This window comes from Pituophis catenifer, unplaced genomic scaffold (assembly GCF_029215685.1).
Source record: "Pituophis catenifer annectens isolate HBS135680 unplaced genomic scaffold, rPitCat1.0.hap2 SCAF_13, whole genome shotgun sequence".
Lineage (NCBI taxonomy): Eukaryota > Metazoa > Chordata > Lepidosauria > Squamata > Colubridae > Pituophis > Pituophis catenifer.
The window spans coordinates 5,109,338-5,123,616 of NW_027256893.1; the positions used below are offsets into that span (position 1 = coordinate 5,109,338).

A 14,279-nucleotide genomic window follows, 5' to 3' on the forward strand; every position below is an offset into this window, starting at 1 on the left:
TTTGGGCACTTGGTCCGGAAAAGGTTAGCCATCACTGCCATAAGGTCTCCTGCCTTGAGGTTGGGCTAGAAAACCTCCAAGGTCCCTGCCATCCCTCTATGAAAAATGTAAGCAGCCACCTGGAGTCCTTCACAGGTATTTGGTGCAATCCTGATGGGCAGTTGAGATGCAACTCACCTGGACGGATTTGGTTCAAAGAAGGTGCAGGAGGCCTCAGTGGGATCAAATCACAGCAGGCTTCAGGGGAGATGTGAAGAGTTCAGGGTTCTTTTATTAACCTGTGTGTAACAAATAATCATGTGTACATGGTATAAAAATGAACGTAGAGCAGAAGTACAAGTTACAACACATTGAAGGGCGGTCCACATTTCTTTGGGCAATGAGGTTTTAAGAACGTCACACTTGGAGACAGTAAGCTGTGGCTGTAAAAAGGTCCTCTCGGTCCACAAAACTCATACAAAGTACGTTCAGATACTTAAAAAGTTGACTTGTGGAATCAAGGCATGTCCAGTGTCGGCCACAGTGGGTTGTTTCCTTCCAGGATCCTTGGAACGCAGATCCCTAAACTTCTCACGCTGCAAGTTGCCTTTGGAAGGAATCGGGTTATGCTTTGCTCCTTTTGATTAAATGAACTCAGTTAAACGAAACGGGAGACATGCAATCTTCTGCCACCAACGGATGTGGGATACATGCAGGCCAGGAGCAAACGGTTTGACTTCTAAGCAGGTTCTGAGTTGAGGGGTGCCAAATTCTGGTGCTTGAAGTATTGAACCACTTGCTGAGGGAGTTCTGCCAACACAGCCTTGGCCAACGTTTCTTTGGGTGCCTGAAACAACAAGAAAGGCAGAGTCTCAAAAGGCTGGGCCGTATATCTGAGGAAGGGGACTTTGGAAGCCCTTTGGAGGGGAGGGAAGACAACATGAAACTCTGCCTCAACCATCACTCAATAGAGTTGGAAGGGACCTTGAAGGTCTTGTCCAACCCTCTGCTCAAACAGGAGACTATACCAGTGTTTTTCAACCTTGGCAACTTGAAGATGAGTGGACTTCAACTCCCATAGCTGGCTGGGGAATTCTGGGAGTTGAAGCCCACTCATCTTCAAGTTGCCAAGGTTGAAAAACACTGCCATATACCATTTGAGACAAGTGGCTGTCCAGTCTCTTCTTAAAAGCCTCCAGTGATGGAGACCCACAACTTCTGAAGGGAACTTCTGTTCCACTGGTTAATTGTTCTCACTATGAGGAAGTTTCTCCTTAATTCCAGGTTACTTCTCTCCTTGATTAGTTTCCAACCATTGTTCCTTGTTCTCAACCAGGTCTTCCTGGTTTTCAGTTTCATGATGCCCGCTGGCGACATTGAACTGAAGGCCTACAAGTTTTGTAACCTTGACTGGAAGATGCTTGGAGGCATCAACCCCCATGTGCATTGGCTCTCTTGATTTAGGAAGTGAGTTTGCACATGACAGATTTAACATACAGAATTCAACATGTAGAATAGCTGGAAGTAGAGTAGCTGGAAGGGACTTTTTCGTCATCTTCTAGTCCAATCCTCTGTTCAAGCAGGAGGCCCCATGCCATTCAGGACAATTTCTTCCTAAAACCAGTTATGGAGCACCCACAACTTCTGAAGGCAAACTGTTCCACTGTTTAATTGTTCTCCATGTCAGGAAATTCTCCTTAGTTCTAGATAGGATCTCTCTTTGATCATCTTCCATTCATTACTTCTTATCCTACCCTTTGGTGCTTTGGAGAATAAATTGATGCCCTCTTCCCTATGACACCCTTCAAGGACTGTGTTGTGGCTCCGTTGCCTGAGCCTGGGCTATCGACAGATGCAGCCTCTAAGAGTGAGGGAGAGGAGTTGGCAAGGCCTCCCTCTCCAGGACCCTCCTCTCTGGCAATGCCTCCGGAGGACTCCGAAGGCCAAAAGATAGGCTCAGAGCCAAGCACGTCCCCACAGCCACAGGTGGACAGCGACGAAGGAGATAAGTGCTGGCTGGATCCTCGACAGCGGCGTAGGGAGAAGCGTGCGCAGCAGAGGAGAAGGCGTGCCAGAGATTAGCTGAGTCACTGGACCACACCCCACAGGGTATAAATGTGGGTGTGGTGGCCAGTTCAGTTTGTGACAAGCAAAAACTAGAAATAATCCATGATCTCTGTGTTACTGGACTTCTGCCTGCCTTGTCGGACTGCATTTGGACTAATCCTTGTATTGCTGAAACTTTGCCTCCTTTATCGGAATGCTTGCAGTCTAATCTTTGTTTTGTGTGAGTAAAGTCTGAATTGGCAGCTAGCCACTGGGTTGCTGCCAGCTTTATCTTCAAAGACTTTGTCGTGTGGCTTATTAACTCCGGGCCGTCTGTGGGGGTGCATGTGTGGGACAGGGACAGAACACACTGGAAGACATGACACCTCTAGTCTCTTCTCTTTGTTCTTGCCTTCTCTGGGTAAGAAGGAAGGCGTCTGTCTGATATGCTGAAGAGACATTAGGAATACCTAGCTCGGGTGAAATCCAGCAGGTTCTGACAGGTTCTGGAGAACCGGTAGTGGAAATTTTGAGTAGTTCGGAGAACAAGCAAATACAACCTCTGGCTGGCCCCAGAGTGGGGTGGGAATGGAGATTTTGCAATATCCTTCCCCCAGGAGTGGGGTGGGAATGGAGATTTTGCAGTATCCTTCCCCTGCCACGCCCACCAAGTCACACCCACAGAACCGGTAGTAAAAAAATTTGGATTTCACCACTGACCTAGCTGTTCCTGTACTCTGACATGGTTGACCATAGGAGGAAATGGGCACCAAGGCATTTCTTAGGTCTTTACATGGCAAACACCTGGCATAGAAGCACCTTTGGATACAAGTTTCCTTTTGGACTGTTTGATCAAAAGGTCCCTGTTCACAGAGGAAAGGAAGATCCCTGCCCAGTTCCAGAACCTATCAACATAGGACAGTCTTCTCCAAGTTGGTTTCCTTCACAGGTTTGAATGGGAATTCTAGCAGTTGTAAACAGCAGCATACTTGGAAAGTACCATTTTTGGAAAAGCCTAGATGGTACTTTAGGTCAGGGGTCTCCAACCTTGGCATCTTTAAGACTTGTGGACTTCAACTCCCAGAGTTCCTCAGCCAGCAAAGCAAAAGCTCAGTCAGCAAAGCTGGCTGAGGAACTCTGGGAGTTGAAGTCCACAAGTCTTAAAGATGCCAAGGTTGGAGAGGGACCCCTGCTTTAGGTAACTCCAGAATTGGCGTTAGGAGGAAAGGGCATCTTGGTTCCCTCAGCGAGGTTGCTGTGTCTTTGCTGTTTATCATCTGCCAGCTCACTTAGGAGGCTCATCAGGAGTGTCCCAGAAAGACTGCTGCTTGCCCGAAGGAAAACTTGAGAAATTTGATGCTGGAGGATTCCCTAAAACAAATAATGTGTGGAATAATGTGTAGAATAAAAACCAATGAGGGCACAGCTGGGGTTCCATCTTAAAGATGGTAATTCTACAGACTCATCTCTTTAGCTATTGACCCTTTCCTTCCTTCCTTCCTTCCTTCCTTCCTTCCTTCCTTCCTTCCTTCCTTCCTTCCTTCCTTCCTTTCCTCCCTCCCTTTCTTCTTTTCCTTCCTTTTTACCTTCTTCCCTCCCTTTCCTTCCTCCCTCCCTCTTTTTCCCTCCCTTTCTTTTCTTCCCTTCCTTCTTCCCTCCCTTTCTTCCCTCCCTTTCCTTCCTTCCTCCCTCCCTCCCTTTTCCCCCCTCCCTCCTTCCTTCCTCTCTTTTTTCCCTCCCTTTCTTCTTTTCCTCCCTTCCTTCTTTCCTTCCTTCCTTCCTTCCCTCCCTTCCTTCCTTTCCTCCCTCCCTCCCTCCCTCCTCCCTGCCTTCCTCCCTCCTTCTTTTCCTTCCTCCTTTCTTCCCATCTTCTAATGCAAACATGAAATTCTCCTGCACTTACATTGCGGAATTCACGGAATGGCACAAACTGGACAATATCCCGCACAGCCTCCTCGCCCGTGTACGACCGGAGCATGCGATTGTCTGCATCCAGAAACTCCATGGCAGCAAAGTCGGCGTTCCCAACCCCGATGATGATGATGGACATGGGCAGCCTGGAAGCCTGTACGACAGCGTGCCGCGTCTCATCCATGTCGCTGATGACGCCATCGGTGATGATCAGCAGGATGAAATATTGCTGGGGAGAGGGAAAGCAGAGACGAAAATCAGATCCCCACCCAGGAGGAGATGACCAGTACATTTCTATGAGACTTGGCCACTTTAAGACCTGTGAACTTAAGACAACCGTGTGTCCATGGAGATTCTCAAGTCATCCAGGTCATGGTTGTCCCAAAGGTGCTTTTCTCAAAAGGCAACTGGATTTTCTCTGCTTTTCCTTGAGGACATTTCGCTTCTCATCCAAGAAGCTTCTTCACCATCTGACTGGATGGTGGAGAATGGAAGGATTCGTGATATCAGAAGTCACCAGGAGAGCAAAGATCATCAAACATGATCAAAACTCCTTTCTCGAGAGGCAGGACCTGGCTCGGGATTGGCGAGGGGACGTCTATTCCCACACAAAGCATTTTAGACACTTCCTTAATTATCATCGTCGTCATTGGATTGACGCACCCCGTAATTTTAATCTGATTAAGGATTCTTCTCTTCTTCGGTGAGGCCTGCAGAATGCTCTGCTCCTCCCTTCAAAAGGATGTCACAGGGAGCAGAAGAAGAGGGGGATTGCACAAAGAGCCCAAATGAAATGTGAATTAAATTGGGTCCTGATTAGATCCATCTCCCCCCACTGTGCAGATAATTACAGGGCTGCAACTTGTGAATCCGAACGAGGATCTCTAAAAGGAGAATAGAGACGGTTGTGTAACAGCCGAGGCAGAATTTTGTCCTACACTGCGTTTGCTCAAGGCGAAATGAAGTCGGCTTCACAGGACACTAGAGTTCAAGCTTATGGGTACGCACGCAGACAAATCAGAGCTATAAGCCACCTTTAAACCAGAGTTTGCAGTTTCTGGTTTGGAAATCTAGAGATGCAATGAACGGCAGCATTAACTCACGTTTGGACGGCAGTTTTGGGGCTTCCTTACCTTCTTTGGTGAAGGCAAATGGGTTGCATGTAGAAGAAAACGGTTGATTTGCATTATACCATTTACAACATCAGGAAGGTCTTTGTTAACAACTGATAGGACACACACGCACGCACACACATTTCAGAGTGGCAACACACGAAATGCAAAGCATGCTTTAGGCTGGACGTATCCAGCTAGAGGCCAGGCGTGCAAAAGTTTTAAGCTGCGAGAATGGAGGCTTCTGACTTGCTTCAGCTGGCTGGGGGATTCTGGGAGTTGAAGTCCACCCATCTTCAAGCTTCCAAGGTTGAGAAACACTGGCCTAGGCTCTTGCTTGAAACTCTGGCTAGCTAAAAAGAGGTGGGGGTTTTTTTCCTAAGCATTCAAAGCAGAATCCAAGTCAAGGTGCTCTCTGCACTCAAACTAGGAAACATCAGTGCTAGGAGGAGGGCTGGGGCAGTGGTGAAATCTATTTTTTTTAATTACCAGTTCTGTGGGCGTGGCTTGGTGGGTGTGGCTTGGTGGACGTGGTATGGCTTGGTGGGTATGGCAGCAGGAGGATACTGCAAAATCTCCATTCCCTCCCCACTCTAAGAGGATACTGCAAAATCCTCATTCCCTCCCCACTCTAAGGAAAAGATACTGCAAAATCCCCATTCCCTCCCCACTCCTGGGGCCAGCCAGAGGTTGTATTTGCTGGATATTGCAAAATCCCCATTCCCTCCCCACTCCTGGGGAAAGGATGTTGCAAAATCCCCATTCCCTCCCTACTCCTGGGAGAAGGATATTGCAAAATCCTCATTCCCTCCCCACTCCTGGGGGAAGGATGTTGCAAAATCCATATTCCCTCCCCACTCCTGGGGGAAGGATATTGCAAAATCCCCATTCCCACCCCACTCCTGGGGGAAGGATATTGCAAAATCCACATTCCTACCCCACTCTGGGGCCAGCCAGAGGTTGTATTTGCTGGATATTGCAAAATCCCCATTCCCTCCCCACTCCTGGGGAAAGGATGTTGCAAAATCCCCATTCCCTCCCTACTCCTGGGGGAAGGATATTGCAAAATCCCCATTCCCTCCCCACTCCTGGGGGAAGGATGTTGCAAAATCCCCATTCCCTCCCTACTCCTGGGGGAAGGATATTGCAAAATCCCCATTCCCTCCCCACTCCTGGGGGAAGGATGTTGCAAAATCCCCATTCCCACCCCACTCCTGGGGGAAGGATATTGCAAAATCCACATTCCTACCCCACTCCTGGGGAAAGGATATTGCAAAATCCACATTCCCACCCCACTCCTGGGGGAAGGATATTGCAAAATCCCCATTCCCACCCCACTCCTGGGAGAAGGATATTGCAAAATCCACATTCCCACCCCACTCTGGGGCCAGCCAGAGGTTGTATTTGCTGGATATTGCAAAATCCCCATTCCCTCTCCACTCCTGGGGAAAGGATATTGCAAAATCCCCATTCCCACCCCACTCCTGGGGAAAGGATATTGCAAAATCCCCATTCCCACCCCACTCCTGGGGGAAGGATATTGCAAAATCCACATTCCCACCCCACTCTGGGGCCAGCCAGTGGTTGTATTTGCTGGTTCTCCAAACTGCTCAAAATTTCTGCTACCGGTTCTCCAGAACCAGTCAGAACCTGCTGGATTTCACCCTTGATCCAGGGGTCCTTGATGCTCTCTGAGCTCGTTCATTTTCTTGAAGATGTTTCATTACCCAAACTAGGTAACATCTTCAGTGCTAATACTTCACATCCTTCTTTCAGCACTGATGATGTTATACCTACGTTGGGTAATAAAACGTCTGGAAGAAAATGAACGAGCTCAGAGAGCATCAAGGACCCCTCAATTCAACCCTGAGCTACAAAATATTCTCCTTTATTAGAATCCAAGTCAGGAAGGTGAAAGAGCGCGATAGACCCTTCCGGCACTGCAAGACGCGGTAAGAGAACTTACGCTGGCAGATTCCTGCTGGGTCGCTTGGGCCGCGAACCGAGCCACGTGGTTAATGATGGGGGAGAAGTTGGTTGGTCCGTAAAAGCGAATGTGAGGCAGGCAGCTGGAGTAGGCCTGGACGATGCCTTCCACACCTTGGGAAGATGGAGAAGAGAAAGGCAGGGTGAAGGAGGCCACGCCCCATGGCAGCCCTACGAGGCAAACTCCATCCCGATTTGATACAGGTAGTCCTCGATTTACAACTTAGCCACTGTTAGAAGTTCTAACAAACCCCCACGGGGGTACTTACCCAGTACTGAACTTCTGATGTCCCAGGATGGATTACATTTTACAATGTTTTTGCTCAAAACTGGCGTTATACTTCCAGTTTTCGGCGAATCGGGCACATCGCAAACAAGATGCTATCTTGTTTAAGATAGCATCTTAAACTATGACTGTGGCATTGGCTTAAGGACGATGGCAGTTGATTTACCACTACGACGTTCACTTAATAATGGCCACAAGATAAAAGAAAAGGTTGCAAACTCAGATGGCCCATTATATGACCATCACAAATTACGACCATAATGGGGCAGGCTCCGTTGCAGTCGTAAATCAAGGACCATCTGTAATCCTGTGCTTCTCAAGTAAAGGTAAAGTTTCCCCTGTCCAGTCATGTCCAATTTAGTGCTCATCTCCGCTTCCTAGACAAGGGTGCCCCAGCGTTGTCTGAACACATTTCCATGGTCATGTGGCTAATATGGCTATACACCAAGGCACATGGAACGCTGTTAGCAATAGCACTTAGACTTATATACCGCTTCACAGTGCTTTACAGTCCTCTCTAAGCCGTTTACAGAGTCAGCACATTGCCCCCCAACAATTTGGGTCCTCGTTTTACCCACTTCGGAAGGTTGGAAAGCTGAGTCAACCTTGAGCCGGTCAGAATCGAACTACTAAATTGCAGACAGCCAGTAGAAGTAGCCTGCAGTACTGCATTCTAACCATCGTGCCACCACGGTTCTTATCTTACCACTGAAGTAGTGCCTATTTATCTACTTGCATTTGCATGCTTTGAATCTGTTAAAATGGAAAGAGCTGGGGCAAGTAATGGGAGCTCAATCCATCGCACAGCGCTCAGGTCTCGAACCTGGGCTGTCAGCTGACAAACTCAGCATCTTTAACCGCTGAGCCATCGTGGGACCTCCCCCCCCCCTTTGCTCCCTCTCACTTTGCCTAAAATATCTTGTTTCCTTGCCTTTCTGTTTTCCTCTTTTATTCCCAGAGGCTGAGAGGATTCGTACATCAATACATATCATAATTTCATCTGATTGACAGGCCCAGGATATTGCATCAACCCAGATATTAGGGTTCAAAGTCCTTGGTTGCTGAACTCAGCCAACCTTGTTGCATTCGATGGGCTACAGTTCAACCCAATCATTGTCTCCGATACTGTTGGAGCTTAGATGAAAAAGGCTCACAGATCTTCTTTTAAAAACTTTTTTTCCCCCAGTTAATTTGTATTCTACCCCCACCCCCCCCACCCCGGTAAGGCTTTTGAAGAATCTGGTGGCCTCTTGTTTTTATTCCTTTTAATTTTTGTCGTAGAGGCCACAATATATGGTTATTCCACCCCACCTCCCTTTGATGTTTACCACTGTCCTGTGACATTTATGTCAAAGCTTGCCTTGGGGTCAGGAAAAGATAAAATATCCTCCTGCAATTTTGATGGTGATTTAGTTTGATTTATCAAGGAAACTTCATTTAGTGGTCTAAAGGGCGTTCTTTTGCCGGTTGCCCTGGAAGATCACTCAGAAAATGTATAAGTTACATTTATATATAAATATAATTTATATTCAGCCCTGTTCGTTACCATAATACATAAAATACATTTCTTTGAATTGTTTATTTATTCATGTCGAGTGTTTAAGATGTTAGACTAAAATCCGGGAGATGGTGAGTTCTAGTCCCACCTTAGACATGAGACCTGGCTGGGTGACTTTGGCCAATCACTAGGAGACCGTGAGTTCTGGTCCCGCCTTAGCCATGAAAACCAGCTAGGTGACTCTGGACAATTACCAGGAGATAGTGAGTTCTAGTCCCACCTCAGTCAGGAAAACCAGCTAGGTGACTCTGGACAATTACCAGGAGATAGTGAGTTCTAGTCCCACCTCAGTCAGGAAAACCAGCTAGGTGACTCTGGACAATTACCAGGAGACAGTGAGTTCTAGTCCCACCGTAGCCATGAAAGTTGGCTTGGTGACTTTGGGCCACTCATCAGGAGGCCGTGAAGTCTAGTCCTGCTTTAGGCACAAAAGCAGACTGGATGACTTTGGGCCAGTCATTGTCTCTTAAGATGAACCCACCTCGCAAGGTTGTTGTAGGGAAAACAGAGATTTCAAGGGCTTGCTTTCACGTCGCTGTAGATGCACTTACCTAGGCAAAAAGGGTTGGTGGGATTAAAATTAATGGCAAATTCATGAGAAACCTGGGGAAAAAAAGGAAAGGAAAAAAAATGATTAAATTTTGGCTTTTTAATAAGCCTGAAGCATCTCTCACATCAAAGCTTTAGGGACAAGCTGTGGGATACTGTTCACACGATAGTGTAAGCCTCAGGCACAGATAACAAACCGTCGTAGTTGCTAAGCCAAAAGAAACTAAGCTATGGCTTACCATAAACTCAAGTCACATGACCCCACAACATTGCAGTGGTCATAAATACATCCCAGTTGCCAAGTGCTCAAATTTTGATCACGTGACCATGGGAGAATGCTGCAATGGTCATAAATGCGAGGACTGGTTGTAAGCCACTTTTTCGGTGCTATTCTAACTTCGAACAGACACTAAATGAATGGTGGTAAGTCGAGGACTACCTACCTAAAGAAATTTGATAACTCTTCACTCCTTATAAAGGTTGTAAACAAATATCTCTTCTACCGATAACCCATCCCTTATGCACATCCATAAATCACCAGCTGTTCGGCAGAAAGCCCATAAAGGGTTTCCAGAGAAACCTATCTTATCTATCTTCAATTTTATGGGAAGTAAACCCTGGGCATTTTTTTACCCCCAGGCAGAACCGCTTTTCCTTCTCTTTCCGAAACAGCTGGAATCTCGAGATGTTCTTTGACATTTGCAGCACGACTCATGTGTCGGCCAGCCCTCTTCTTCTCCTCTCGGCTCTATGAAAGTATTTGTGCAGCACCATAGCAACAGGAGCATCGGTAGAACAAAGCCGGATCTATTTATCCCTTATCTTTCCATTTATATCTGACTTTGGGTTTGATTACAGAATACAGAATAATGGACTTGGAAGGGACCTTGGGAGATCTTCTAGTCCAACCCCCTGTCTAAGCAGGAGACCCTATGCCTTCTTTTCTTAAACTGGTTAATTGTTCTCATCATTAGGAAATTTCTCCTTAGTTCCAGGTTGCTTCTCTCCTTGATTAGTTTCTATCCGTTGCTTCTTGTCCTGCCCTCAGGTGCTTTGGAGAAAAGCTTGACCCCCTCTTCTCTGTGGCAGCCCCTCAAATATTGGAACTCTGCTATCATGTCCCCCCCCCCCGCCTTTTCTTTAGCTGTATATTTCTTTTGCTGCTTTCCTCTGTCCTGCCAAATCTGGACTCCTGCTGTTGTATTGATAGATGGAGTCCAGAGGCCTTTACATGGACTATGGAAAGACCATGAGAGGACCTCTCATGGACTATGAATGCTAACATGCTTGTGAAGAAGGCACAGAAGAGGCTGTACTTCCTGAGAATCCTCAGGAAGATAAATCTATCTCAGCATCTACTTCTGTCCTACTATCGCAGCACCATTGAAAGTGTCCTGACATACGGCATTCTTGCATGGTATGAGAGCAGTTCTGTAGTGGACAAAAAAGCTCTACAGAGAATCATTAAAACTGCCCAGAATATCATCAGGCTCCAGCTACCAGCCCTGGACGACATCTTCGAATCTCGCTCTTTGAGGAAGTTGCATAACATTCTCAGAGACTCTTTCCATCCTGCTTACAATCTTTTTGGACTGTTGCCTTCTGGCAGAAGATACAGAACAATTAAAACTCGGACCACACGTTTTCTGAATAGTTTTTATCCCAGAGCTATAATTGCACTCAACAATGAACTAAAGGGCCACTATCGGTGAGCTGTTGGACACCATTACTTGGTCTGTTGTGTGGATATTTGGATGGTTTAGAGGTGGGGAATTTGTGGTGGGTGGGAGTGTGTTTGGGGATTATGTGTGTTGGACCTGGTCTTTGGGTGTTGAGTGAATTTCGTTGTATGGGTATACTGTGTATACACGTACAATGACAATAAAGTTATTATTATTACCTTGTTTCCCTGAAAATAAGACCTGCCCTGATAATAAGCCCAATTGGGCTTTTGAGAGCATGCGCTAAAATAAGCCTCACCCTGAAAATAAGCCCTCCCCAAAAATATTTAAATGCAGAGCTGGAAATCAGGTAAGACAGCAAGAGGAGCCCCATCTTGCTCCACGCGCCCCAAAATAAGAAGACCTCCCTGAAAATAAGGCCAAGTACTTATTTCGGGGTTCAAAAAAATATAAGTCAGGGTCTTATTTTCGGGTATTATTATTTACATAACTTATTGCCAACGTTCTGTTGAGTTGAAAAGGAAAATAAAAAAGACTACCAAGAGCCAAGTTAATAGCCTGCCTGTGCTTTGAAAGGGTGTTAAACAAATTTTTATTTTTTAATTTGTTATTCCTCCAGCAGGTTGTAAAGCAAAAAGTTCAAAGCAAGGAGCAAAGATCTGATAATAGAATATCTGCCTCGTTTATTGTTCATTCAGAGTCCAACAATACACTAGAATTAGGCCAGCAGGAGGACTCTTCTATCAGAAGAGTGAAACTTTTAAATTTCCCTCTAGTTCTTTGATTCTATTTTGGCATTCGGCACCTCCAGCTGAATTTTTAAATGCTGCATTTCCTGACATTTGTCCTCCTTCCCAGCACCGGTTAATCAGATAGCAAAATGTCTCTTAGAAGTTTTGCTTGATCATTTGGATTTAAAGATTGAAAGCAGCCGCCTCAGTAAATAGACAGAAACTTTCTTCTCCACAGGGCAAGAAAAACGGACTTCAGATTATCCTTCCGACGTATCTGGGCAGAAAGATTTCCTATCTTAAACCTTCAGAAACAAAAGAGCCCCACCACTGCCCGTATGCCATTCTTTCCGCTTCGCTTTAAATTCTATTAAAATGCCAGGGGCCACAAAGCGGTCACCTTCAAAAACCAAGCCAAGTTGCAAGAGGAAAAAGAAGGGTCAAATTTACCGATAAATGCTCCAGGACGGGATGAGTCATTCCTTCAGAAGAACATCAGAAGCTTAAGTCTCAGAACACAGAATAATAGGGTTGCAGAATACAGAATAGCAGAGTTGGAAGGGACCTTGGAGGTCTTCTAGTCAGGGGTGAAAGGCTCCCGGTTCGGACCGGTTCGGGCGAGTAGGTAGCGATGGCGGCGGGCAGTTCGGAGAACCGGTAGCAAAAATCCCTGGTCCCGCCCCCCATGCCCAGCTGAGCCTTTTTTTTCTTTTAAATGCCTCTGACGAGCCAAGCTCTGATGATCCAAGCTCTGACGATCCCAGCTGAGTTGCCTGATCATCAGAGGGCTTTAAAAAAACCCTCTGCCGATCAGGCAACTCAGCTGGCATCGTCAGAACCATCTCTCTGAGTTCTGAAGCAGCATCCCATTGGTTCAGAACCAAGAAAGAACCACTGAAACTTTCACCCCACCTAGAGATACTCATGCAGTCATTGTGAAACACTCTAAAGCCAATAATCCCAATTTACCTTCCAGTCTGGTGGGAGCTGGGCCCCAAATCCCAAGGCAGGAAACATTTTGTCTCTACAAAAGAATCAACAGAAAAAAGATGAGAGGCCCCGAGAGGAAATGTCCTTTGACAATACTGGCTTCTCCCATCTTTAACATCTCAAAGCTTCGATAAAAATGGAATAAGTTGAAATACATTGTTAATAATTAAAAAGATAAGGGGAATTTTGAGAAATATATTTAATAAATGGAAGAAAAGTTGGGGTTGCCTGGACACCATAATGGAAAATAGCAAACTGAAAATGAATACAGCAATAAAGAGAGACGAAAGAAGGAGTAGAGGGATGGAAGGAAGGAAGGGAAGATGAGAGGAAGAAAGGGAGGGGAAATAAGAGTAGGAGAGAGGACTAGTTAGAGAGAAAGAGAGGAGGAGGGGGAGAGAAAGGGGAAGTAGAAAAGGAGTAGGAGAGGAGGGAAGAAGAAAGTAGGAAGCAAAGAAGGGAGGGAGATGGAAGAGATTGAGAAGAAAGATTGCTGTACAACAAAAAAGATGAAATGGAAGAAAGGCAACCCCGAACATGTGTAAATTCACTAGGATAAAGAATGAATTATTAAAAAATAAAAGAGAATAAATATGAGTAAAAATAGAGAAATTAGAATTTGAGGGCAAACGAAGATGTTATTTATACAAATAAGCATAGAAATATTAAGATATGATCAAAAAAATGGAAAAAGAAGATTTTGGCAAAAATTGTAACTAAGTAAAATGTATTTGACTAGGATAAGTTGTATAAGATATGATATGCCCAATACTCTGTTCATAAAATATGCGGGTGAATGTGGGGGGGGAAAAATCAATGAAACTTGATTCAAAAAAAAAAAAGAAAGAAAGAAAAGAAAAAGACGTCTCAACGCTTAAGTGCTCCCTATTTGGAGCAGGTGTGCAAAAATCCCTCCTCTCAATTGTGATAAGCAACCACGGAGGGAGTTCTGTTTTCAAACCACTTCTGAAAACCACACAAAACGGCCCAATTGTGTACCACTTACGTGTCGTAGTCTTGAATGATTTGCCCGACTGCCCAGATGGCTGACAGGTATTCGTTGGTCCCCATGGGGTTAATGTAGTGCAAAGATGTTGGGTCCCGAGGATTTCCGTTGGATGCCGTGAAGTCAATTCCAACCTGCATGGAAAAGTGGCAAAAAGACCTCGTTTTATTCCTGAAGTTGCTCTGAGGGGGGAAAAGGAGAGGTTGGCTGAGAGATTCAGCTTTGCTCGAGGGTGGGGTGAGGGTGGACTAGAACAGGGGTCCCCAACCTTTCGGACCTCAGGGACCACTAAATTCATAATTTTAAATCCCGCGGACTACTAATATGATCTGCCTAATGACTGGCTGGGTGGGCGTGTCTAGGTGGTCATGTGGCTGGGTGGCCGTGGCCAACTCAATGTCACTCACGTTGAGGAGCGCCTCACCAGCCTCTACTCGCCCCTC

The 14,279-nt window shown here is 45.9% G+C and overlaps 1 protein-coding gene across 4 annotated transcripts in view; it reads right to left on the reverse strand.

Annotated features, from left to right (window-relative positions):
* Positions 1–251: 251 nt before the first annotated feature.
* CPNE2 (copine 2) overlaps positions 252–14,279 on the reverse strand; it is a 153,675-nt gene continuing 139,647 nt past the window's right edge. For all 4 annotated transcript variants that reach the window (XM_070953228.1, XM_070953229.1, XM_070953227.1 and 1 more), the window contains exons 11-16: positions 13,837–13,970; positions 12,810–12,864; positions 9,430–9,481; positions 7,015–7,148; positions 3,929–4,165; positions 252–826 (exon numbers count right to left, since the gene is read on the reverse strand). In XM_070953228.1, the coding sequence (XP_070809329.1) occupies positions 719–826; positions 3,929–4,165; positions 7,015–7,148; positions 9,430–9,481; positions 12,810–12,864; positions 13,837–13,970 (720 nt within the window). In that variant the 3' untranslated portion in view covers positions 252–718. The remainder of the gene's footprint in view (positions 827–3,928; positions 4,166–7,014; positions 7,149–9,429; positions 9,482–12,809; positions 12,865–13,836; positions 13,971–14,279) is intronic.